Raw genomic sequence first — 19,452 nt, forward strand, 5'->3', positions numbered from 1 at the left:
TAAAACAATGCTGTCTTTTGATGCTTTTGAAACGGGCCTTGTTTAGATTGCACTAGGATAATTGTAGTAACTGAGGATTATTATATTAATGTTTTTGTTCTACCTGAAATAGATGCTACCCCCTGTATACATTGATTCAGAATGACAGGGAACCTTGTTTTTCCCTCTCTGACTCCTAACTCTCTACCTAAAATCAATTTATTTCTTTTTGTTCTGAGGCATTATCATTAAAAGTCTATTCCGGCTGCCAGTGCCTTCTAATCCACTCAAGATGCTAACATAATAGATAGTGGTCATTTCTTGCCAAATGGATGAGGCAATATTCTCAAACATTCAAAGATCATCCCAGTACAAGAAAGTCCAAGTCCATATTTTCTTGCTTTATTGCTGTAAATTTCCAATTCAGTGACGCTTCAATCATCATCAAATTATTTAGGAATGTAAATATTGAATTAGAATCTTGTGAACTCCCTGCAAGTTACAGTTACAATAGACAGTTACAGACAGTACTTATCCCGTTCTGTCAGACAAACATTTTATAGTCCTACTTTAGTAGCTTTAGATAACTTTGCAGGAGAATAAGAAAGGTGGCTCCTTGTAAAATAAAGTGCTTGACGTTGGACAGTGAGGGTATTAGACGCAGAAGGTGAAAGCGAGATAATAAAGGGCTTAAGGAAAGAGTATGAGGTTACAGAGGTCAAAAATCCCATTGGAAACCATATCCCCATGTCCAAGGATGGACATGAGACTCAGATAAGAATACAGAGGCAAAGACGGCAGAGGATTAAGGTGAGAGAGAGAAAAGGGACTGGAGGTAATTGAAAGGAATAGGTGCAACAGCTTGTTAGAGAGCAAAATATTAACAAAAAGTGCTCAGTAAAGGTTTGAGAGACTACTGAGACAAGCATGGAATTCTAAAATCTTTTTATCACAAGTACTTTATGCTATGTGCACACTGAGGAGGGCTGTAATCAAATAATAGTCATTGAGGTTGACAAATGTTTGAGAGCCGAGCCAATAAAGATGTTTTTTTTTTCTCTCCTTGTCAACTGTCTTTGATGCAGCAGATGTAGACGACTCAGTGTGCAAATGGAGTTACGAGCAGTTTCGCAAACAGAACTGAAATGATGACCAATCGCTTGGTCAAGTTGGACAAGACCACAGACATCACCCAATCTGAGAGACCATCGCGTGGAAAACGAAACCCTGAGTGAGTAATAGTAAGAAACCATTTCTATTTCATTTATATTTTCCTCTGTGGAACCTCGTCTGTCATTAGTTTAGTCAAGTGTGCACCATAACCAGTCTGAGTTGGTGTCTATACGTGCAAGCAAGTACAATAGGAGATGCTTATTACATCACATATCGTTATCACATCGTCCAACAGGTACATTGTGATTATTCTTGGAGTACTTCTGAGCTGTCTGTACTGGTACTGATACAGCCTTACCATATGATTTAAATAAATGAATTGTTACTTAACTTGCCAAATACTCATTTGAAAGACTGCCGTTAAAAGGATGCTAGTATGTTGGCATTAACACGTCTTATAAAATGACATTTTATTGACCTTTCAAAAGTTCATATCAAATTTACTGAGCAGTTTAGTAAACGTGGTAAAAATACATTCATTCACGTCAGACCACTCATCCATCTAGCCATACATCCATCATTCTATCCCAACAACCCATCACTCAGCCCACACCCAGACCTTGGTCTTGCTCTGTGAGGAGAAGTGCTGCTGGACAAACAGTGCTCCCAGGGCCATGCCGAAATGTTTGTTGGCCTGGGTGAGGCAGAGCCTGCCCAGCTCCAGCTGCTGCTCCGTGCCATCAATCTCTCTAGAAAATTCATGGATGGTGCTACGGAAGGCAGTGGACAGATGTTCGCTGAGCGCTGCCACAATGCGCCACAGCATGTAGTTATGGAGAACCCTAGAAAGGAGAGCAGAAAGGTGTGTTACATTGCTTTATATTTTAGTTTAGTTTTCAATAATTGAATCTTATTCAGCAGATCTCAATTTGCTGTCCCTCATTAAGCAGTGCCCCGATAAACAATTGAGCCCTTCCCTTACATTGTAGGGTTAGATATAGTATAATACACATAGAACAATATAGTATTTTCAGTGTTGATGCAGATAGCCAGTAGTTTCAACATAATGATGCAATTGTGAGTTGACCACTGGGTTAATCTCCCTTTCTCGAGCAACTCATTCTTTGGGCAAATAAAATTTTCATCAGGGGTCTATTTGGAAACCTTTGCAATGCATTAATGTGCAGTAAAGCACACCGATCCCCTTCAACTCCATTCAACCTGAGTGGAAACAGTTAATTTTCTCTACTGTCCACTGTCTACAGAGCTACTTAGTGGCGGAACTACTTGTTTGGCTGTACTGCGCTCTGGTGCCATATTAATTCACCTTAAGTGAAACGAGCACTGTCAATTTTTAAAGACTACCGCACCAGAGTGCAGTACAAACAAAATAATACTTATGCCATTTAGCAAGCTAGGAGGCTGTAAACTGTCTGACAAAACATTTTTTTAGTTTTGGGTCGCCACTCAAATTGTGTTTTTGGCACAATGTATCCACTCACATTCATGCCGGAGCAGCACACTGATCATTCCCAAAACAGATGTAAATACATGTAAAATGATGCACGATCAGGTCAAACGTTCCCCTCCCGAAAGCCCACTCTGTTCCGACTAGACGGCCATGAGATAGCCGTTGTTACTTGCTAGCCTGATTGCAAACCCACTGGACATTGGCAAATGTGTGAACTTGTGAAGTTTTGCAACTCTACAATGTTTAAACATAAATAAAACTATAGAAACATGCAACATGGTCTCTGTAAAGCATCAACATGGTCTGCTACAATAACAAACAAATTCATTCTTAACATTTAGAACTCAGTGGGCCCTATTTTTTGAGGGAGAATGACAAAAGTTGAGTGGCAACTGCAGTGGATTTTCTCAACCTACCGGTCAGTATTACACTGATTCACTGTGACCTACAGTAGAAAGAATGGAACATAAAGTGCTATGTCAATGCAATTTTGCTGTCAGAATTCACCAAATATTGCGTTGTCCACTGGGGTCCTGCTTGAAGCAGGTCAAAGGCACACTGCACTTGTCGTACATGACCTGCTCTGGGATTCAGAAAAATAGGGCACTAGAGAATAGCACACTTCCAGTTGAGTTCTCTTGTTAAAATAGCAGGTATAATGTGTGTAGTCTGGTTCCACCTGACCTGAAAATCCTTTTGCATCTGTTGTTGAAGCCTTGTATATTTCAGAAAAGTAAGAAAAGCACCACAAGACAGTGAGAGAGAGCAAATGATGAGGAATCAACAGGCCCCCAAAATATAAGAAATCTGGTGTGATTGAGCAGAGTGAGCAGGAGAGGGGCGAGGAAATTGTCAAGCAAGAGGAGAGAAAATGGATCATTCATTTATGCATTCAAGCTGTGTCTTACCCCTCAGACAGCAGAGTGCTGGTGCCTCCTCATGCCCTCACAGGGTACACTTATCTATTCTGCCCTGCAGGGACAAATGCCCCCCACTCCCACTGCAAGGCTCCATGAACCTCCAGGCATGGTGTTATTTTGTTTTATAAAAAAATTCCCTCACGCATGACAGATATTAAATCAAAAGAGCCTTGAAAACAGCACCCCGAGGTCTCACCGACAAAACACTTTTGATGTAAATCTAATTGGTGTAAAAATAGAGGAATAAAAAAAGGATTGGTTAAGTGAATAAATCAGGGGGCATCCTTGATCTGTGTAGAGATCTTGTATGCATCTGCGTCATAGATTTTCTTTTACTTTGTCCTGTTTAGTGATGGTTTAACACATGGTCACACTTGTATTTTATGTGATTTCCTGTGTTTATTCTAGTGCGTGTTTATGTATCAGTGGGACTGTGTGCCCACAGAAGGACTGCATGATTATGGTAAAACTACAGCACTCCTCTGTGTGGCACAGCTGGAATACCTTCAAGGGGAGGGGATGGCAATGAAGCTAAAAAAGGAATGAAAATGTTAATAACATTTTTTATGTTAGATTTGACTTATACAGACAGTATATATATAAATCTATCATATGATTGGTTCTTCGTGTGTGCCATATACAAAATCCATCTGGTCAGACAATCCCATATAACCATAATTGCCATCAGAGCTGTTTTGACAAGGCTTGTAATTCTGTAACATGTTTATGTCAACATGTAACATATTTGACACACCTAAATGTGTGTTTGCAGTGTGTGGGTGTTGGCAGCTCATGCCTCACACGTCTGGCCAATCAGATGCCAAAGAGATGCTATCTAGAGTAGGCAGCTTTGGCTCTGTTTGCACAGCAGTGCTGTATAGGGTGATATCTCGCACATTGAACCCTTACAGTTTTGTCAAAAATAGATCTTTAACTAAAAAAAGGAAATCTGTACAATTTGCCTGTCTCGCTACATTTTTATTAATTTTCAAAGCAACTTCATACACCCCACCACTTAATCAATAAATAAACACATTCTTCCTGGATGTGTGATTACATTAGTAGTTGTGTTTCCTAGAACAAGGGGTGAGTCAACTCTCCTACTGAGTCACTCCACTCTCCATCCACCTTATACGTAGTTACAGACATATGCTCCCCCCCCCCCCCTCTCTTTCTCTCTCTCTCTCGTGTCTGGCTGCTAGTAATGGAGTCACAGTGGAGCTAAATGAAAGGAGAGGACCTCTTGCTGAGGGTGCTGTACAGATCAAGCAGTAGGTCTTAATCACAGGAGAGCTGAGTGAAGGCTCATTAACTGAATGGATTTTAATGGAGCTAGTTAGAGAGATGAAAAGACATTATCCACCAACAACACATTACGACAGGTAATGGGCTTGAGAAAGGGAGGCTTCTGTCTCTGTTCCTGACTTCACTAGAGCTTAGCAGAGCAACGTGGTAAACAAAGCCTGTGTTTTTAGACCTGCGATCCCCCCTTGCCTTCCTGAACTCACTGGCTGTTGTACTTTCAAAGACTACTTGTGAAAATGCATATACACTAAAACACATGCAAACACACAAATACCCATGCAGAGGTACACTCATTCTCTTTGTTAGGGAACATGCCAAACAAGACAAATGACACACATTGGCTTTCCCAAGAGTGACGGATGAATGGATGGATCAGCCACAAAGAGAGAGGCTGAGCGCAAGGGAGGAGTGTAGAGAGGCTGGTGTTGTCATTATGTTCCCCTTTATTGGAGACTTACTCATTTGGCTAATGGGATTGGCTTCAGTCATGATAGTGCATGGAGACCTTACACACGTGCACACACTCACACACATACTTGTTCGGCAATCAAGCTCAGAGGAGGGAGGGGAGAACGAAAAATGGATGTAGGATGAGATGATGGGAAGAGGATAGAGGTATGGCTGCTGTCCCCAATCGCAGTGCATGGTGGGGCGTGGAGGAAGGAGGAAGGAGTGAAAAAGGCAATGAAGGAAAGAATAAAGAACAGGAGAAGGTAATGATGTGGGGGGGCGAGAAAGGAGGAAATTACATTAGAAAAAAGCAAGAGGATGTATATTGGATGAAAGAACAAAGGAAAGGCGAGAGGGAAGGCGAAAAGAGAAATAAATAAGTGATGAAAACAAAGCAGGAGGCAAGTGAAAAAGAAGTGGATGAAGAGAAGGTCCTCTGAAGGATGGATAGTGGGAAGGACAGAAGTGGTTAGGGTAAGAGCACCAAGTGAGGAAGAAATGAAGGAAGGCAGAACGGGTGCAGTGAGGAGATGAATGAAAAGATCCATTTGTCTTCCTGAAACACCCAAGTCCCAGATGATGTAACTCTGTCTGTACTGTGTGGATCTGTCTGTCACTGTCTAACTGTGGAAGTGCACAGTGTGTGTCCTCTTAGACCATCTAGCTTTCCTAATGCTTTGGTCTGCACTTATGCGTAGGTCAGCCAAGGCCAGCACCTCAACTTAGTTATCATTGAAGCAGAATCTGTGTGTCTGTGTGTGAGTGTGTGTGTGTCCACATATGAGTGGACAGAGCAAGACATCAAAGAATTGCTGTGGTCCATTAGTGGCCTTTAGAGGACCTAAACCTCCTCAATGTCTGCTCTACTGGACAATGATGCAATGGGCCAACACCTCTGTCACAAACTTCGACTCCCACTGCATGAAGCCAAACAGCGTGTGCGTGTGCGTGTGTGTGTGACAGGGAAAAGACAGGGCTGATGCTATGTGGTTGAAAGGATCTTCACATGAAAGCATGAATGCCTTTGGTATTCTTAGGGACATGTTCCCCTGTCTTCCAAAGACCAAAATATCAACTCTCAATATCCTCCAAAGAGAGAAGAAAATAAAAATGACAAGAAGTCAAAAAGAACACTTCAAAAACTTTGTATCTCCACAGTTCCTACTTTGAATCTGGAGTGTGATGGGTACATATGTAAAAGCCATTTGTTATTTCAATTAACACTGATAGGTGGGAGCGCAGGGTAATGGCTCAACTTACATCCAATGACAGTATAGGCAGAATCCAACCCTTTTAGTGCAAGGTGTAAAAGAGGCTCGAGTCTCATATTGTGTGTGTGTGTGTGTGTGTGTGTGTGTGTGTGTGTGTGTGTGTGTGTGTGTGTGTGTGTGTGTGTGTGTGTGTGTGTGTGTGTGTGTGTGTGTGTGTGTGTGTGTGTGTGTGTGTGTGTGTGTGTGTGTGTTTTACTGGCGACAAGCTGTGTAACTGGTGACAGGGAGCCGTGAAGAGGCCCCTTGACGTGAACCAGGGCATTTTCAAGCAAGTTCTCATAAGATATGCAAATAAGCAACAGCCCTTAGGAGATGGAATGGCTACAAGAAATCTGTTTACGTGTGCAAGTGTGTTTGTGTGTGCGTGTGTGTGTTTGCAGCTAGTTATGCCAACCTTTGTTTAAACCCTGATAATGAACTGCATGGGAGGCAGAAACCAGTCACAAAGTGGAAGCAGGAGGAGGATGGAGAGCAAAAAAGAAAAACAAAAGTGTTTTAGAGAGAGAGAAAATGGCAACAGAGAAAAGTTAAGAGGGCAGTTGGGAGAGGTGAGGAGCCGGGAACAAGTGGAAACAGGGAGAGAAAACAGATGGCAGAATGGGAGACCAGCGGGACACTGGAGAATCATGGCAGAGCTGGAGCTTATCATGGAAAGTTGAGAAAGAGCGCTTGCACAGGGGAGAGGGGAAGGATGGATGGAGAGAGTTGAAGAAGAGAGGATAGAAAACAAAAGAACCTGCTGAGGGCAGGAGAATAGAATCTACAGGCAAAGGTCTCGATTGCGTAGAGATCTACAAAGAGCAATTGGTGGGCAGCTCCCCCTGCTGCATTTGCAAACAGGGACTGCAGTGGCTGTCATAATGCAGATGTTTGAAGTGTATTGCAGTTTTTCACATACAGTATATGCAACACAATATGATAATAATAATAATAATATAATAGTAAGAGAACATTTGAAGTCAGGACAAAGGCAAAGTCATGTAAATGGGTGCTTTGTAAGCATCTCAAATTAGAGCCAGAAATTGGGTTTATAGTGAATCTTTTGATGGAGACATTGCTAAGAAAAGCAGACATTTCTCTGAAAAAAGTCATCGGAATTAGTGGGGCATGAGAAGTTGTCATGGGTTTACGATCCTCCTCCTGTGCACCAGCCACTTCCCTTTGTTCCCTGCCTGATAATGGTTAAAGTGTTTCTTGTTTTAACCATTCTCAACATTTCCAGCCATTTCCATGATTTTTATGTCCGTCTTTGATCATCTCTGTTGGTGTGGTGTAACTTTCAGGGCAACACACATCTTGCAACTTTTGCAGAGGCCCAAGGAGAACCTTCTCCCTGGTTATTTGTCGACATTGCAGGTTGAGCTCTGCCGACTGGCCCCTCGCCAGTGATGCAGGTGATATTATAGGCAAGTGGAGGTATAAAGTTGAAATGGAAAAAGACACTTCTCCTTAGCATTACTCTTTGGATTGAGTTGGTCTGCTCGTTTTGCAATTGTCACCTACTTCCTAAAGATAACTTTCTCCATTGCCATTGTGTTTTGTTTCTGCAATCGGGTCCAACCCCTGTAGCCAACCCTGTGGCAGAAACTACCAAACAGGCCACTCCATATGAATGAAACAAAAGAATGGAACCAAATAAAGGAAAGACCAAAGTTCAAATGTTACAGAAGGATGGAACTGAACATACACAACAACACATCTGTGGTTTTAAAGCTTTAATAATAAATGCTAAATCTGAACCAGCCTACACAGCAGCAGAATTATAGTTGGAGGCAAATGCAATCTGCAAGAAATAGGTGTGCTGACATTTAGAATGGTGAAGAAAAAGGTAAAGCCAGCTAAAGAAATGCAGCAGATCAAAAGAATAAATTGATGCAGTTAATAAAGATGACAGCACAGATGATATACTGTCAGGCTATATGGAAAGGATGTATTTCAGGGGCGTATGGAAGGAGGACACACTACAACACTACAGGAAAATGCAGTCTCCAAAGTACATCCTTCTTTAAAAAAAACTTTGTCCTGCTGAGGGATAAAGTGAAAGAAGAACTCTGCAGGATGAATAAAATGAGAGTTGTCAAGAAGACTGATGAGCCCACTGAATCGGTAAATCCAGTTGTTGTAGTAGGCAAGCCAACTGGAAGCTCAGAATTGGTCTTGGGCCATAAGATTTAAATTCAGCAATAAAAAGAGAACACTATCAGTTGATAACTGTGAATGAGACCATATGAGCATTAGCACATGGCAATTATTCCTCAGCCCTTGATGGCAGTTCTTAAAATTAACCCTCTTGTTAAAACTCTGTCTTTTGCTTTCTTAGTAAACGTTTAGGATAAATCATTAGGGTAAAACTATTCCATCTGTTCCATCAAACAATCATGTAGGTTTTTTAAAGAGTGAAGAGTGCAGAAACATACATAGGTGACTAATGACAAGGCAATATAAAGGAAGAACATGACACTGAAACAAGTTTTGAAAGAGGTTAGTGTAAAGAATATGCGACGGAATATGGAAGAATGTTGCCACCCTTGATATAAGATGTCAAAAGATGGTTTTGAAACCAAACTGGTTTCAAAACTGCCCATTAAATGCAACAATACCTGGAATCAAAGGTAACATTCCTGCTAATATTAGTTCCCAACCTGTCTGGTCGCATAGAATGGCTCTGACAGCAAAGGCTGCACCGGATAGTGAACATGCGATACTCTCCACTGAAATGAAAAGCAATGTGCACAGACGCATCTTAACGGTCATACTATGATGTCAATCTCATTAGGAAATTGGATACATCCATGTGTGGATGTATCAGGAAAATCATATACTCAAGCGCAATGAGGGAGTTCAATTTCAAACCCTGCTTGTGTCTCCTGAAATGCTAAGGGTCAGTCCTAGGAAATGTTTGGACAGCATTTCTGTGTCCAGTGACAATTTAGAAAACAAACAAAAATAGCCATTGAAGCATCAAGACACAGGGTTCACACAGGGTGGCCAAAGCAGAGAAATGTCCAGGACTACAGTGGTTATCGAGCGAGGGTAACAAATGTGATTTGACAGAGAATCATTTTATCATGAGAACGGAGACAGGCAGCACTTGTTTGCATTATTGAGAGTCACTATGGATCTAAGATGTGTAAATGAAGAGCAAGATGTCCTCTGTTCTGGTCTGATGTGTCCGCAACGGCTGAAGTGAGCAACAGTGCGCAACTCATACAGAAGGGAACAATCCTACTTCAGTACATCAGAGGGGAAAATATATCAGTTTTTGTAGCCTGAATGTTACTGAAGCACAACTGTTATCGCATCTAAAATCATAAATTGGAAGAGATGGAACACTAAATGTTACGAGATCATACATTGCTCTTCAGTTTCACTTAGATATGCTCTGATGATTTTAGTGCCGATTTTCCCTTATCAGATCTAGAGCGCACATTCGACAGTCAAAGGTGCAGCAGAAAGGGGTTAGGGGTGCGTGGGGGGGTTGAGCTTCCAACCACTACAATAAGCCGGCAAGTGTAGATTGGAGAGGCCATATTCTAAATTGCATATGCATGCATATGGAGAGCTGGAAGAAATGGTAGAATCCAGGGGACACCCATGCAGCCACAGGGGGACCAAGCAAATTTGACACAGAAAAGCCCCAGTAAGATTCAGAATCCGGACGTTCATGCTGCGAAGCGACTGTGTGAATGAGTTCCATGACGAATGGATGGATTCCTACCGTTCGATTATGTAGCAGAATCATCAGCCTGTGGTCCTTATGGGAATCTCTCTGACAACACAGATTCCAGCAACATAAAAGGAGCTGACGCCACAGGCAGTCACTAAACCACACAAGTCAGACAATTGTGATAACCATGCTGCAAAAACAGCTTTAGAAGGTTTCTGATGCAGACAATATGAGACTACAACAAGAAAAAAAAACCCTATGGAAGCAAAAGGATTAACTGCACAAACCTGACCATACAGTGGTGCCTACTTCAGATAAACTGGTACACATGACAAACAGACAACTCCTGTTTGATAGAGGAGGGAAAAAAAACTGAATACAATGGGAAAGGAAATATCTCATGCATAATTTGTATCATTTGTAAACAACAGCATCATAATCCATTAATCATCTAAACCGATACATATAACTGTTTTTTAATGCCCCCCCGATATTCCCCAATGGTAACCTCAGTTATCAAGCCTTTAACTACTCCCTAGAACACTAATGGCAGGAATAAATATTAAAAAATTGAACAGCAGAAAGAGTTGGAGGAAAATCTTGGAGAGAGAGAGCAGAGGAAGAAACCAGAAAGAAGGCAAGACCTACTAGAAGAGTGTAAATAGACTTAGAGAGAGGTACTGAGACAGTGATGAACAGAGGGACAGACAGACTTGAAGTATAATCATTTATCTGATATCAGTAAAATATCAAATTTAAATAAGAAACTTTGATCATAGAGAGAGTTTGTTATGCCAGGATTGTATTTGATGGTAACTTTGACTGCACACAAGGCGTGTTGCTGCTCAAATACTCAGTTGCATCCTCATGCCAATCCAGTTGATGAAATGCTTTATCCTCTAGGGGGCAACATAATTCATCCAGCAGTGCCACCTTTGGAACGGCTTCTGATTTCGCTCAGCAATGTGAACTCAAATGGTGATCGTCCAGGAGAATAGCATTTTACTCACGTTATGAAGGTAAAAGGAACTGCAGAGATGGTGGTGGTCGCTGTAATAACCACTTTGAAATGCAATATTTATAACGTTACAGGTTTTAACCCATCAGCATCAGAATCAAAATTCCATGGATTCCTTGGGGTCTATCCACAACAAATCCAAGACGATTTTCAGCTTTTGCTAATTTTCCCCTAAACTGTTACATTGTTGTATTTTAAATGTTGTATCCTAAATGATCAATATTTGTTTTTGTCATAGTTTGCTGCCAAAGTTGAGTGGGCAAACAGTAGCTTATTCTACTGTGCTGTATCTCATGAATTCATCAGCTTATTGTTATCAAATTTTGTGCACAATTGCACTCACATCTACTGCCAAAATGTCCACCTGACAGAACAGTTCATTTCAACAACAGAGAATATTTGTCAGTAACCTCTGAATTAGGCAAAGTTGCTAAACTTGTGGTCAGGTGTAGCATCTATTCATGCGGTTCTACTTTTATTTTGGTCGGTTACCTTTGTATATTTTGCCGGCTGGATGGCATAAAATGTGGGTTTCAAATTTAAGTGTAGCTCTAAACTGTAAATCATATCAGGCAAACCATAAAGGTGCACAAGTTAACAGGTGGAAAAAGGAAGGCATTGACATGATGTCAGATGGGCAAAAGAACACAGGAACAAAAAGAAGGGAGACAGTGGATGATTGAATCACAGTGAGGAATCTATTACTAAAGCCATCAAGGGGATGGATGGACAAGCAACAAGAAGATTGAATTTGTAAACAACCAATGGAGGAAATAGAGCTTCAAACCTTGCTTCTGCGGCCTTAGCAGAAGGATGTTAATGGATGGTGATGATGATAATGTAACCATGTTTTTTCAGAGGATTATGTATCTTCTAATGATATGGTCCTCAGTGGGTATGAATGTTGAAGTATTCTTAATAAAAACAACAGCCCACAAAAAAAAGACATCAGACAGGGAGTAGATGAAATAGAGCAGGAACACAGAGAAGACTATTTTGAAAAAGCAGAGGACAGATAGAAGAAAATTGATACGGAAACACTGTTTACACTGATGGGAGCAGTGCTAAATCCTAGAGCGTAAAATGCAAAAAAGATCCCATCTTTTGTTATGGCTGATAAAAGTAAAGAAATTTGAAAAATGTGAAGAGCGAGGAATATCGTTTAGATATATCCTAATTTGAATGGAGATGGATAAAGAACCAACGGCAGTCCATAAATCATTCAAAGCATTCTAAACGTAATGGTGAAGACACAGCCTGAGACAGACTGTAATACCTGCGACTGCACATTGATGCAAGAGAGGTTTCACCTAAGCTGATATAACAGTGGAAACACATCTATAATCAGGCACAGAAGCTCTTTGGTATGCAGAAATGGCTGTTGGTAAACCCCTGTCTAGGCAGAGGCTTTTCCACTGGCTGTGTCGGGCATATCACCATGTGTGTTTGTAGGCTGGTATCTACCCTTGATTGGTGAAGAGATCTTTGCACTGACATCACTGGCGACAGGCTCAGAGTCATTTCAGAGAGATGCTGAAAACTGCTGCTCGAACCGCATCGCAGAGTGATCACGAAGAACTGGCTCATAATTCTGAACTTCTCTTATTCTGTTTGGGTGTTTCTTTAGATTTGACTTGGTTGTGCTACTGAGGCCCTGAGTCATAACCGTTGAAAATAGCGGTGCTGCAGTGGCCGTGGTGTTTGACATGTTCAACACAAATGGAGCACCAATCAGAAATGCTTCCCAACATCTTTGGAGAGTCTTCCTGTAACGCTGCAGAACGCTGATAATTTACGTTAACTCCATTCAAAAACAGGGCTATTTTCAAACCTCATTAACCTGCACTTGTATCTCCTCACCTCAACTGCGTCATAAGAGAACATTTATGTGAGCTGTCTGAAGATATGATTCTGCACAACATTGGAACCAAATTGACTGACATATCTTGATTATATTTTGGAGGCTCTACACGTTCGTGCCCTTATAAGGACTTTGGCTGTTTTATATATAAAGTTCAATCATGCAGACATCTACAAACCTTTGATCATCCGGCTTTGGCTCTCACATGCTGCGGATAATATAAACTCAATATAACTCAGCTTTGCAGAGCTGTATAAATATCAATAGTCTCATTTGTTTACACATGTGATTGATGAAACTGCTTCAAAAAAGAACAATCAAAGCCTGAGTCTGACAAATGATGATGATGATGTTCCAAAAGCAGTGACCTACTTACCTTCTCACAAATGCTCCATTGTAGTGAAAGTATCTTTCCTTTGCAAGTGCTTGTGTTTGTGAGTTAGTTGGCACGAGAAACGTAAAATCCAACGGATAAAAAAAATGCAATCACACTTGTTCTAATTCTGAGGAAATGAAAGTTTTTGAAGAAAAAACTTTGAACTTAGATTACTGGCAAAAGAAATCTCAGGCAATTCATCATATTTGGCAAAAGTAAGATTTTAAAATTGATTCATTCTTGCAGAGGTCAGTGATATGACCTGTTACGCAGTGTCATGGATGTCAATGCACCAGGTTTCAGTGTGAGACCTCTGACCTGGCTTCATGACTGGCAGAGGATGTATAACCTGTGTGTGGGGAAAAAAGTGAAACAGGGTGGAGGGATTATAATTACCAAAGGTGAATGTCGGCATAATGTTGTGAGCTAGTGAGTCATGAAATTACCAAAATGTTCAAATATGCCTCGTTGATGGACGTGTACGCAATGACAGACACTGGCGACAAGCAAATCCAGCAGCTCGTCATCCAAGCGGTCAGCCATGTATGAGGTTCGTGTCTATTTGTGACTATTGGGGAGCTGTCAGTGGCTGTAACACACACACGCATGCACGCTGACACGCAACAGCCATGTAAGGCCTCTGGAGTCTATGAAGAAAAGAAAAAGTGTGTGTATGGGTGTGTGTGTGTGTGTGTGGTGGAAAAGGTGTGAGTGTGGATCAATAATAATCAGCTGCAGTAGGGCTGGAAGTTCACCCAGCAGTGATTCAAACACACACACACACACACATTTGCACACACAAATACATGCACAGCAGCACTCAAAACCCAAATCCATACACCCTGTGACACTGCATTGTAAGCCAAATTACAGTGACAAGCCGAGGCCAGAGGCAGAACACACACACACACACACACACACACATACAAGAAACTGCTCAAACAAAAGTGTTTACCCAAAAATGACTGCATCTCATTTCATCGATTTTGCATGCACCCCAGTGCCCTCGTCTTTATCTCCACCCCTCCACCCCTCCCGCCCTCACAACCACCACCTCCACCTCTCTTTCTTTACCTCTTAGAAGTGGCCTTGATGATATCGGAGACTTTCTGTATGTAATCGGTGGCTAGCACGACAATCTCCTCCTCTTCTGACAAGTTTTCATGGAAGATTCTGTCCAGCAAGCGTTTCCAGTGAAGCTAGGGTGAGAGAGGAGTGCAAAAGAGTCATGATGTCTATGGTAAAACCCTGAAAAACCACCAAAATATTAGTGTAATAAGTTAGAACTGAATGTAAAAACAATAGGTGCTCAAAAGCTGGTTTGGTTTCCAGAATAAGATGAGACTGTGTCAGAAATGGCTTACTCCATGGTTAGTTCCACCATTTGTCACACATTCTGCAGTAAATAAGAAACCTATGAAACCTTTTGACTTGAGGTGGATTTTTTCTGTGAAATTTTTCAAACTTAAAGCGATCAGCTCCAAAGTTTTATATTGAAGAAATTCAGACTTGAAATTCCAACTGAATACAAACGGCATTCGCTGAATGACGCCGTTAAGCAGCATTTCAGTTTTTCCTCCAGTTGGATCTGTGCTCTAATCCGTGTCTTTCCATGCTTCCCTTTTCTGTTCAGCTTCTCTTTCACCACATTTATTCACACTCACGTCCAGACTGCCTCTTTTCCTTTTTTTCTCTCCCTTTTGGCTGGGAAGCTAAAATCTGACTCTTTATCTTTCTCTCAGCACATGCCCAGGTTCCATCTCTCTTCCCTCCCTTCTTTCCTTATCCACCCTTTCTCCATACCAGGACACATGTTAGAGATTCAGTTTTCCTGCTGTTTCCTCTTTTCTCCGCTTTTCTCACCCACATGTTTTATCATTTCTTCCCTTCCTCTCCTCCTACTTTTTTCATTCCCTCCCTCAATCTCACAGTCTGCTCCTGCAGGGTGGACATCTTCAGTTAGTCAAAGAGTGTGTGTGTGTGTGTGTGTGTGTGTGTGTGTGCGTGTGCGTGTGCGTGTGTGTGTGTGTGCGCGTGCGTGCGTCTGTGTCTGTCTGTCTGTGTGTGTGTGCATGCGTGTGTCTGTGTGTGTGTGTAGCACTTACCCAGTCATGGATTACCTGCCTTTGCCCTCCCCAGACGTATTCACACATTCTGTACACTCCCACTATGTGCTCCCACATTCCCTTCACTACTTAAAATGCTCAGTTGGAGTTCAAATCTTAATCCATCTTATCTTCTTCAACCCAAAATGCATCTACTCGAACAGACACGTGCGCAGTCTTAGTCACTGTGTGTGTGTGTGTGTGTGTGTGTGTGTGTGTGTGTGTGTGTGTGTGTGTGTGTGTGTGTGTACAGGTCTTACACTGGGAGCGATGCGCTGTAGCTGCTTCAGGGTGATTCGGTTATACATGCTGCTGATGTCCTTTCTTTGGTCATCATATTCTGACACAGTGATCTTGCAAAAGGAAAAAATACATTTGAACTTAATTAAGCACAGCACACTGAAACACACACACACACACACACACACACACACACACACACACACACACACACACACACACACAAGCATCATTAACTCACATTGGCCAGACGGGTCTCCAACTCTATAATCTCTTTGGAATTCTGTGTGGCATTTTGAGCTCCCAGCATGCTCAGCAAGCGCTCCATCAGGGCCTTGTACGCTACCAAGATCTGAGCAATAATGGATACACAATTACATCATCAGCGACATCATCAATTATGGCCTGTGAGGGGGTTGATGTGTGGCAAAGACAGGATAACAAAAGCACAATGGGTGACAGAAGAAAACAGGTCGATTGATGGAGAGGAGAATTTATAGGACAGGAGGGTTATTGTTAAGATACAAGAACTGATGGACTGAGGGATGGATATGACACTAGTGCAAGAGGAGAAAATAGGGTGTTGTAGAAAGAGAAGAAAGAGGAGTCTATGAAAACGGTGGAGTAATGGACAGAGAAGATGATAGAAGGATGGCAGGAGGGTATGGAGCTGAAAAGCTGGAATGGAGGAAATCGAGGAGGACATAGAAGGAGAAGAAGATTGTGGAGGAACGAGCGGCAGATGTGAGGAAAAGGGTGAAGAGAGAGGAAGACAAAGGGCATGTGATGGCAGAGGGAGGGAAAGAGATGGGCCGAAGAAGCGAGACGCCTGTTTACCTTAACGCTGTCTTCATCCTGTCCGAGATAGAGGCTTCTTTCAGGCAGTGTGAGGCCCTCCTGATCAATCTGCACACACACACGGAGGAAGAGAGCCGAAGAGGAAGAGTAAAAATCACATACTTAAACATTGTTCTACCACATGTGGTGAACAGATGAACACGCAATCGGTTTGTTGATAATGTCACATAGATAACTTTGCGATAACAAACAAGATAATGATGTGAATTAATCATAGCAATACACAATGTCTTTACTTGTGATATACCATTTGGTCAAAACTTTATATTGAGTTGATATTAATCTCTCAGACACGAGCCAGTTGATGTTATTCACTGTATATTCTAATGTCAGTTGACAACAGCTAGAAGATTTGTTTTCCATTAAGCCATCTTCCTCTATAACTGCTTATCCTGCACGGAGACGCGGGAGGCTGGAGCTTCTGCCAACACTCACTAGGCTCCAGGCAACTGTGAGATGCAGGGTAACCCACAGAGAGATGAACTCACTCACATTCACATTAACGCCTATGTGCCAATTCAGATTGCCAATTCACCTAACGTGCTTGTCTTTCAAACTGGGAGGAGAAGAGATGGTCTCTTCTTATGAGGGAACAGTTTTAAGACACTGATTTGCCCAAATTGGTATTTATTAGGTAGGTAGGTATTGTATGGTAGGCTATTATTGTGTGTCAGATTTCTGATTAGACATCTCAAACATAACCTGTCCCTAAAACAGTGAAACTTGCTTGGCCCTGCTTCAAGGAGCTCTACAATGAAATGTTAGGCTCTCAGTTCTAGTGTCCCATGGTCGGGTTACCTTCAAGATTTTTCGCCCTGAGGAGCAAAATTCCTTGAATGACAAACTCACATGCTCCTAAGCAAAAAAACAAATTCAATATGTATGAATGCAGTCCCTCTTTTCTCACCCTAATGGCATTCCTGGAGGAGTTCTTGTCATCCACATTGACAGTGAGGGAGAAGAAGACTGCAGTGCTGTAAACGCCCTGTGTCCTGTACAGCAGCTCAGTGAAGTCTGGCCTCTGTAGGGCGCCCTCCCTCTCCCAGCCAGCAGCACCCGGAGGAGCCCCAACCAGGTCCCATCCACCACAGCTGTCTATCACCTCTGTCATGGGACCAGAGCCCAGTTTGTCTATCTCCTGGATGTTGACACATGAGCGGTAGAATTCCTTGACCTTACGTTCGGCTGAGTCTGGCCCACGCCTCCGTATGGGCTCCATTAGGAGGCGCTGTAGTTTCTCCTCATTATGCTCCCCTATGGCAGTAATGATACCATAGCTGAGCTTGTCCTCTGGGATACCATGGCGCCTTAGCCAACCACCGCATGCGAAGGTGTAGAAGTCCTGGCATGGCTGGATTGTAGGGTCGATATTGGCCTGAACAAAACGCGCTGCCCGCAGCAGGGAGCGTTTACGTTGGCAGTCCTGTCTGCATTGCGGGTCCTGCTGGGCCTCGAGAGAAATGTACTTGAGTGCGAGCATGCTGCCCAAGATGACGCACATTCCTGCTGCGAAGACCAGCGCAGAGAGCAAGCAGATCTCCCTTCTGCTCCATCGAGGAAGCCCACTTCCACTGCCGGTACTGCCCAGGTCCTTGTTGCGTCCATTGGACCAGCCCCCTCCCCGGTTACGTCCCATATGGCGATCCAGGCTGCCCCCCAGGTGAAGGGTCATTCCATTGCTGAGGATATCACTGCTGTAACGGCCACCGTACTTCACTTCCTGGAATTCATCATAATGGGCAGTTAATGAGTAGGTCTTCTCCATGGCAACAGGCTGTAGATGTCGATGGCAGAGGGGTTTTGGGACAGAAGGGTGAAAAAGAGATATTTTTATGTTCAGCAATGTTTGCTGTTGCTCTGACAAAGGGAGGGTGCCCACTACAGGGCAAAAGGGTGAAATGATTTGCAAATGCCTTTGGGCTTCTTACTCAAAGTCCCTTTTATTCTTTTCAAATCAAAAATTGGCAGAGCAAGGAGCTCCCATTGTGCATGTGTAATCTCTGTGGTCATGCTCTCTCTCTCTCATCCTCTTTCTCTCTCCTCCTTTTCCATTTGTTCTCCTGTCTTCAACCAGTTATAGGTCACCTGTTGATAAAATGAAATTAAGGTAGGGGAGGGGTGGAGAAGGAGAGAGATAGGAAATTGAACTCATGATTACAACAGCAGGGAATGACCAACGAGTTTGTTTTGGCCGGTCTATTTCACTTTGTCACATTCTCTTGTTTGTCAGCAAACACTGTTGGATTGATTGGAGATCCTCACAAGATGTCCAAGTGTGACTCAGAACTTTGGGTGGAGGAGAGAAGAGAGAGTAGTTGAGATGAGGACAAGAGTGTGGGAATCATGTGGCTATGGAAAGGGTGTGGTGTGTGTGTGTGTGTGTGGGGGGGGGGGGATCACCATATCTAAGCCAGTTTAAAGGTCATTTGCAAAAATCTACATCAGTTTGATTTATGTTATTGGGACTGCAGAGTAAAAGAAAACATGACTTTGATCATCATTTTATATTAAGTGAGTATCTGTGTGATCTGAGCAAATGTTAATAACTGAGAAAAAATGTCTGGAATAGTACTGTGACCACTTCAGCCAAAAATCCAAAATGCTTTTAAGGGTTCTTGTAAACTTACAGGTGTATTTCCCACTATATAAGTACATGACAGTTAGCTGATTTTAGATCTATTAGTGAATTTTAAGTTAGTTAGTTTTTTCATTTTGAGTTTCACTTACATTGCTAATAGTAGAATAATGACATTTACATTATCATAGATAGATGGATAGATGGATGGATAGATGGATAGATAGATGGATGGATAGATAG

At 42.3% G+C, this 19,452-nt stretch overlaps 1 protein-coding gene across 1 annotated transcript in view; it reads right to left on the reverse strand.

Annotated features, from left to right (window-relative positions):
* ecel1 (endothelin converting enzyme-like 1) overlaps positions 1-18,399 on the reverse strand; it is a 31,413-nt gene extending 13,014 nt beyond the window's left edge. Inside the window, exons 1-7 of the mRNA XM_076143365.1 lie at positions 18,327-18,399; positions 17,542-18,251; positions 16,614-16,682; positions 16,018-16,128; positions 15,797-15,889; positions 14,506-14,630; positions 1,712-1,934 (exon numbers count right to left, since the gene is read on the reverse strand). Coding sequence (XP_075999480.1) covers positions 1,712-1,934; positions 14,506-14,630; positions 15,797-15,889; positions 16,018-16,128; positions 16,614-16,682; positions 17,542-18,251; positions 18,327-18,399 — 1,404 coding nt within the window. The remainder of the gene's footprint in view (positions 1-1,711; positions 1,935-14,505; positions 14,631-15,796; positions 15,890-16,017; positions 16,129-16,613; positions 16,683-17,541; positions 18,252-18,326) is intronic.
* Between the last annotated feature and the right edge of the window lie 1,053 nt (positions 18,400-19,452).

Source organism: Genypterus blacodes, unplaced genomic scaffold, assembly GCF_046128005.1.
Source record: "Genypterus blacodes isolate CSIRO-AG114 ecotype Tasmania unplaced genomic scaffold, CSIRO-AGI_Gbla_v1 ptg000003l_1, whole genome shotgun sequence".
In the NCBI taxonomy this organism is placed as follows: domain Eukaryota; kingdom Metazoa; phylum Chordata; class Actinopteri; order Ophidiiformes; family Ophidiidae; genus Genypterus; species Genypterus blacodes.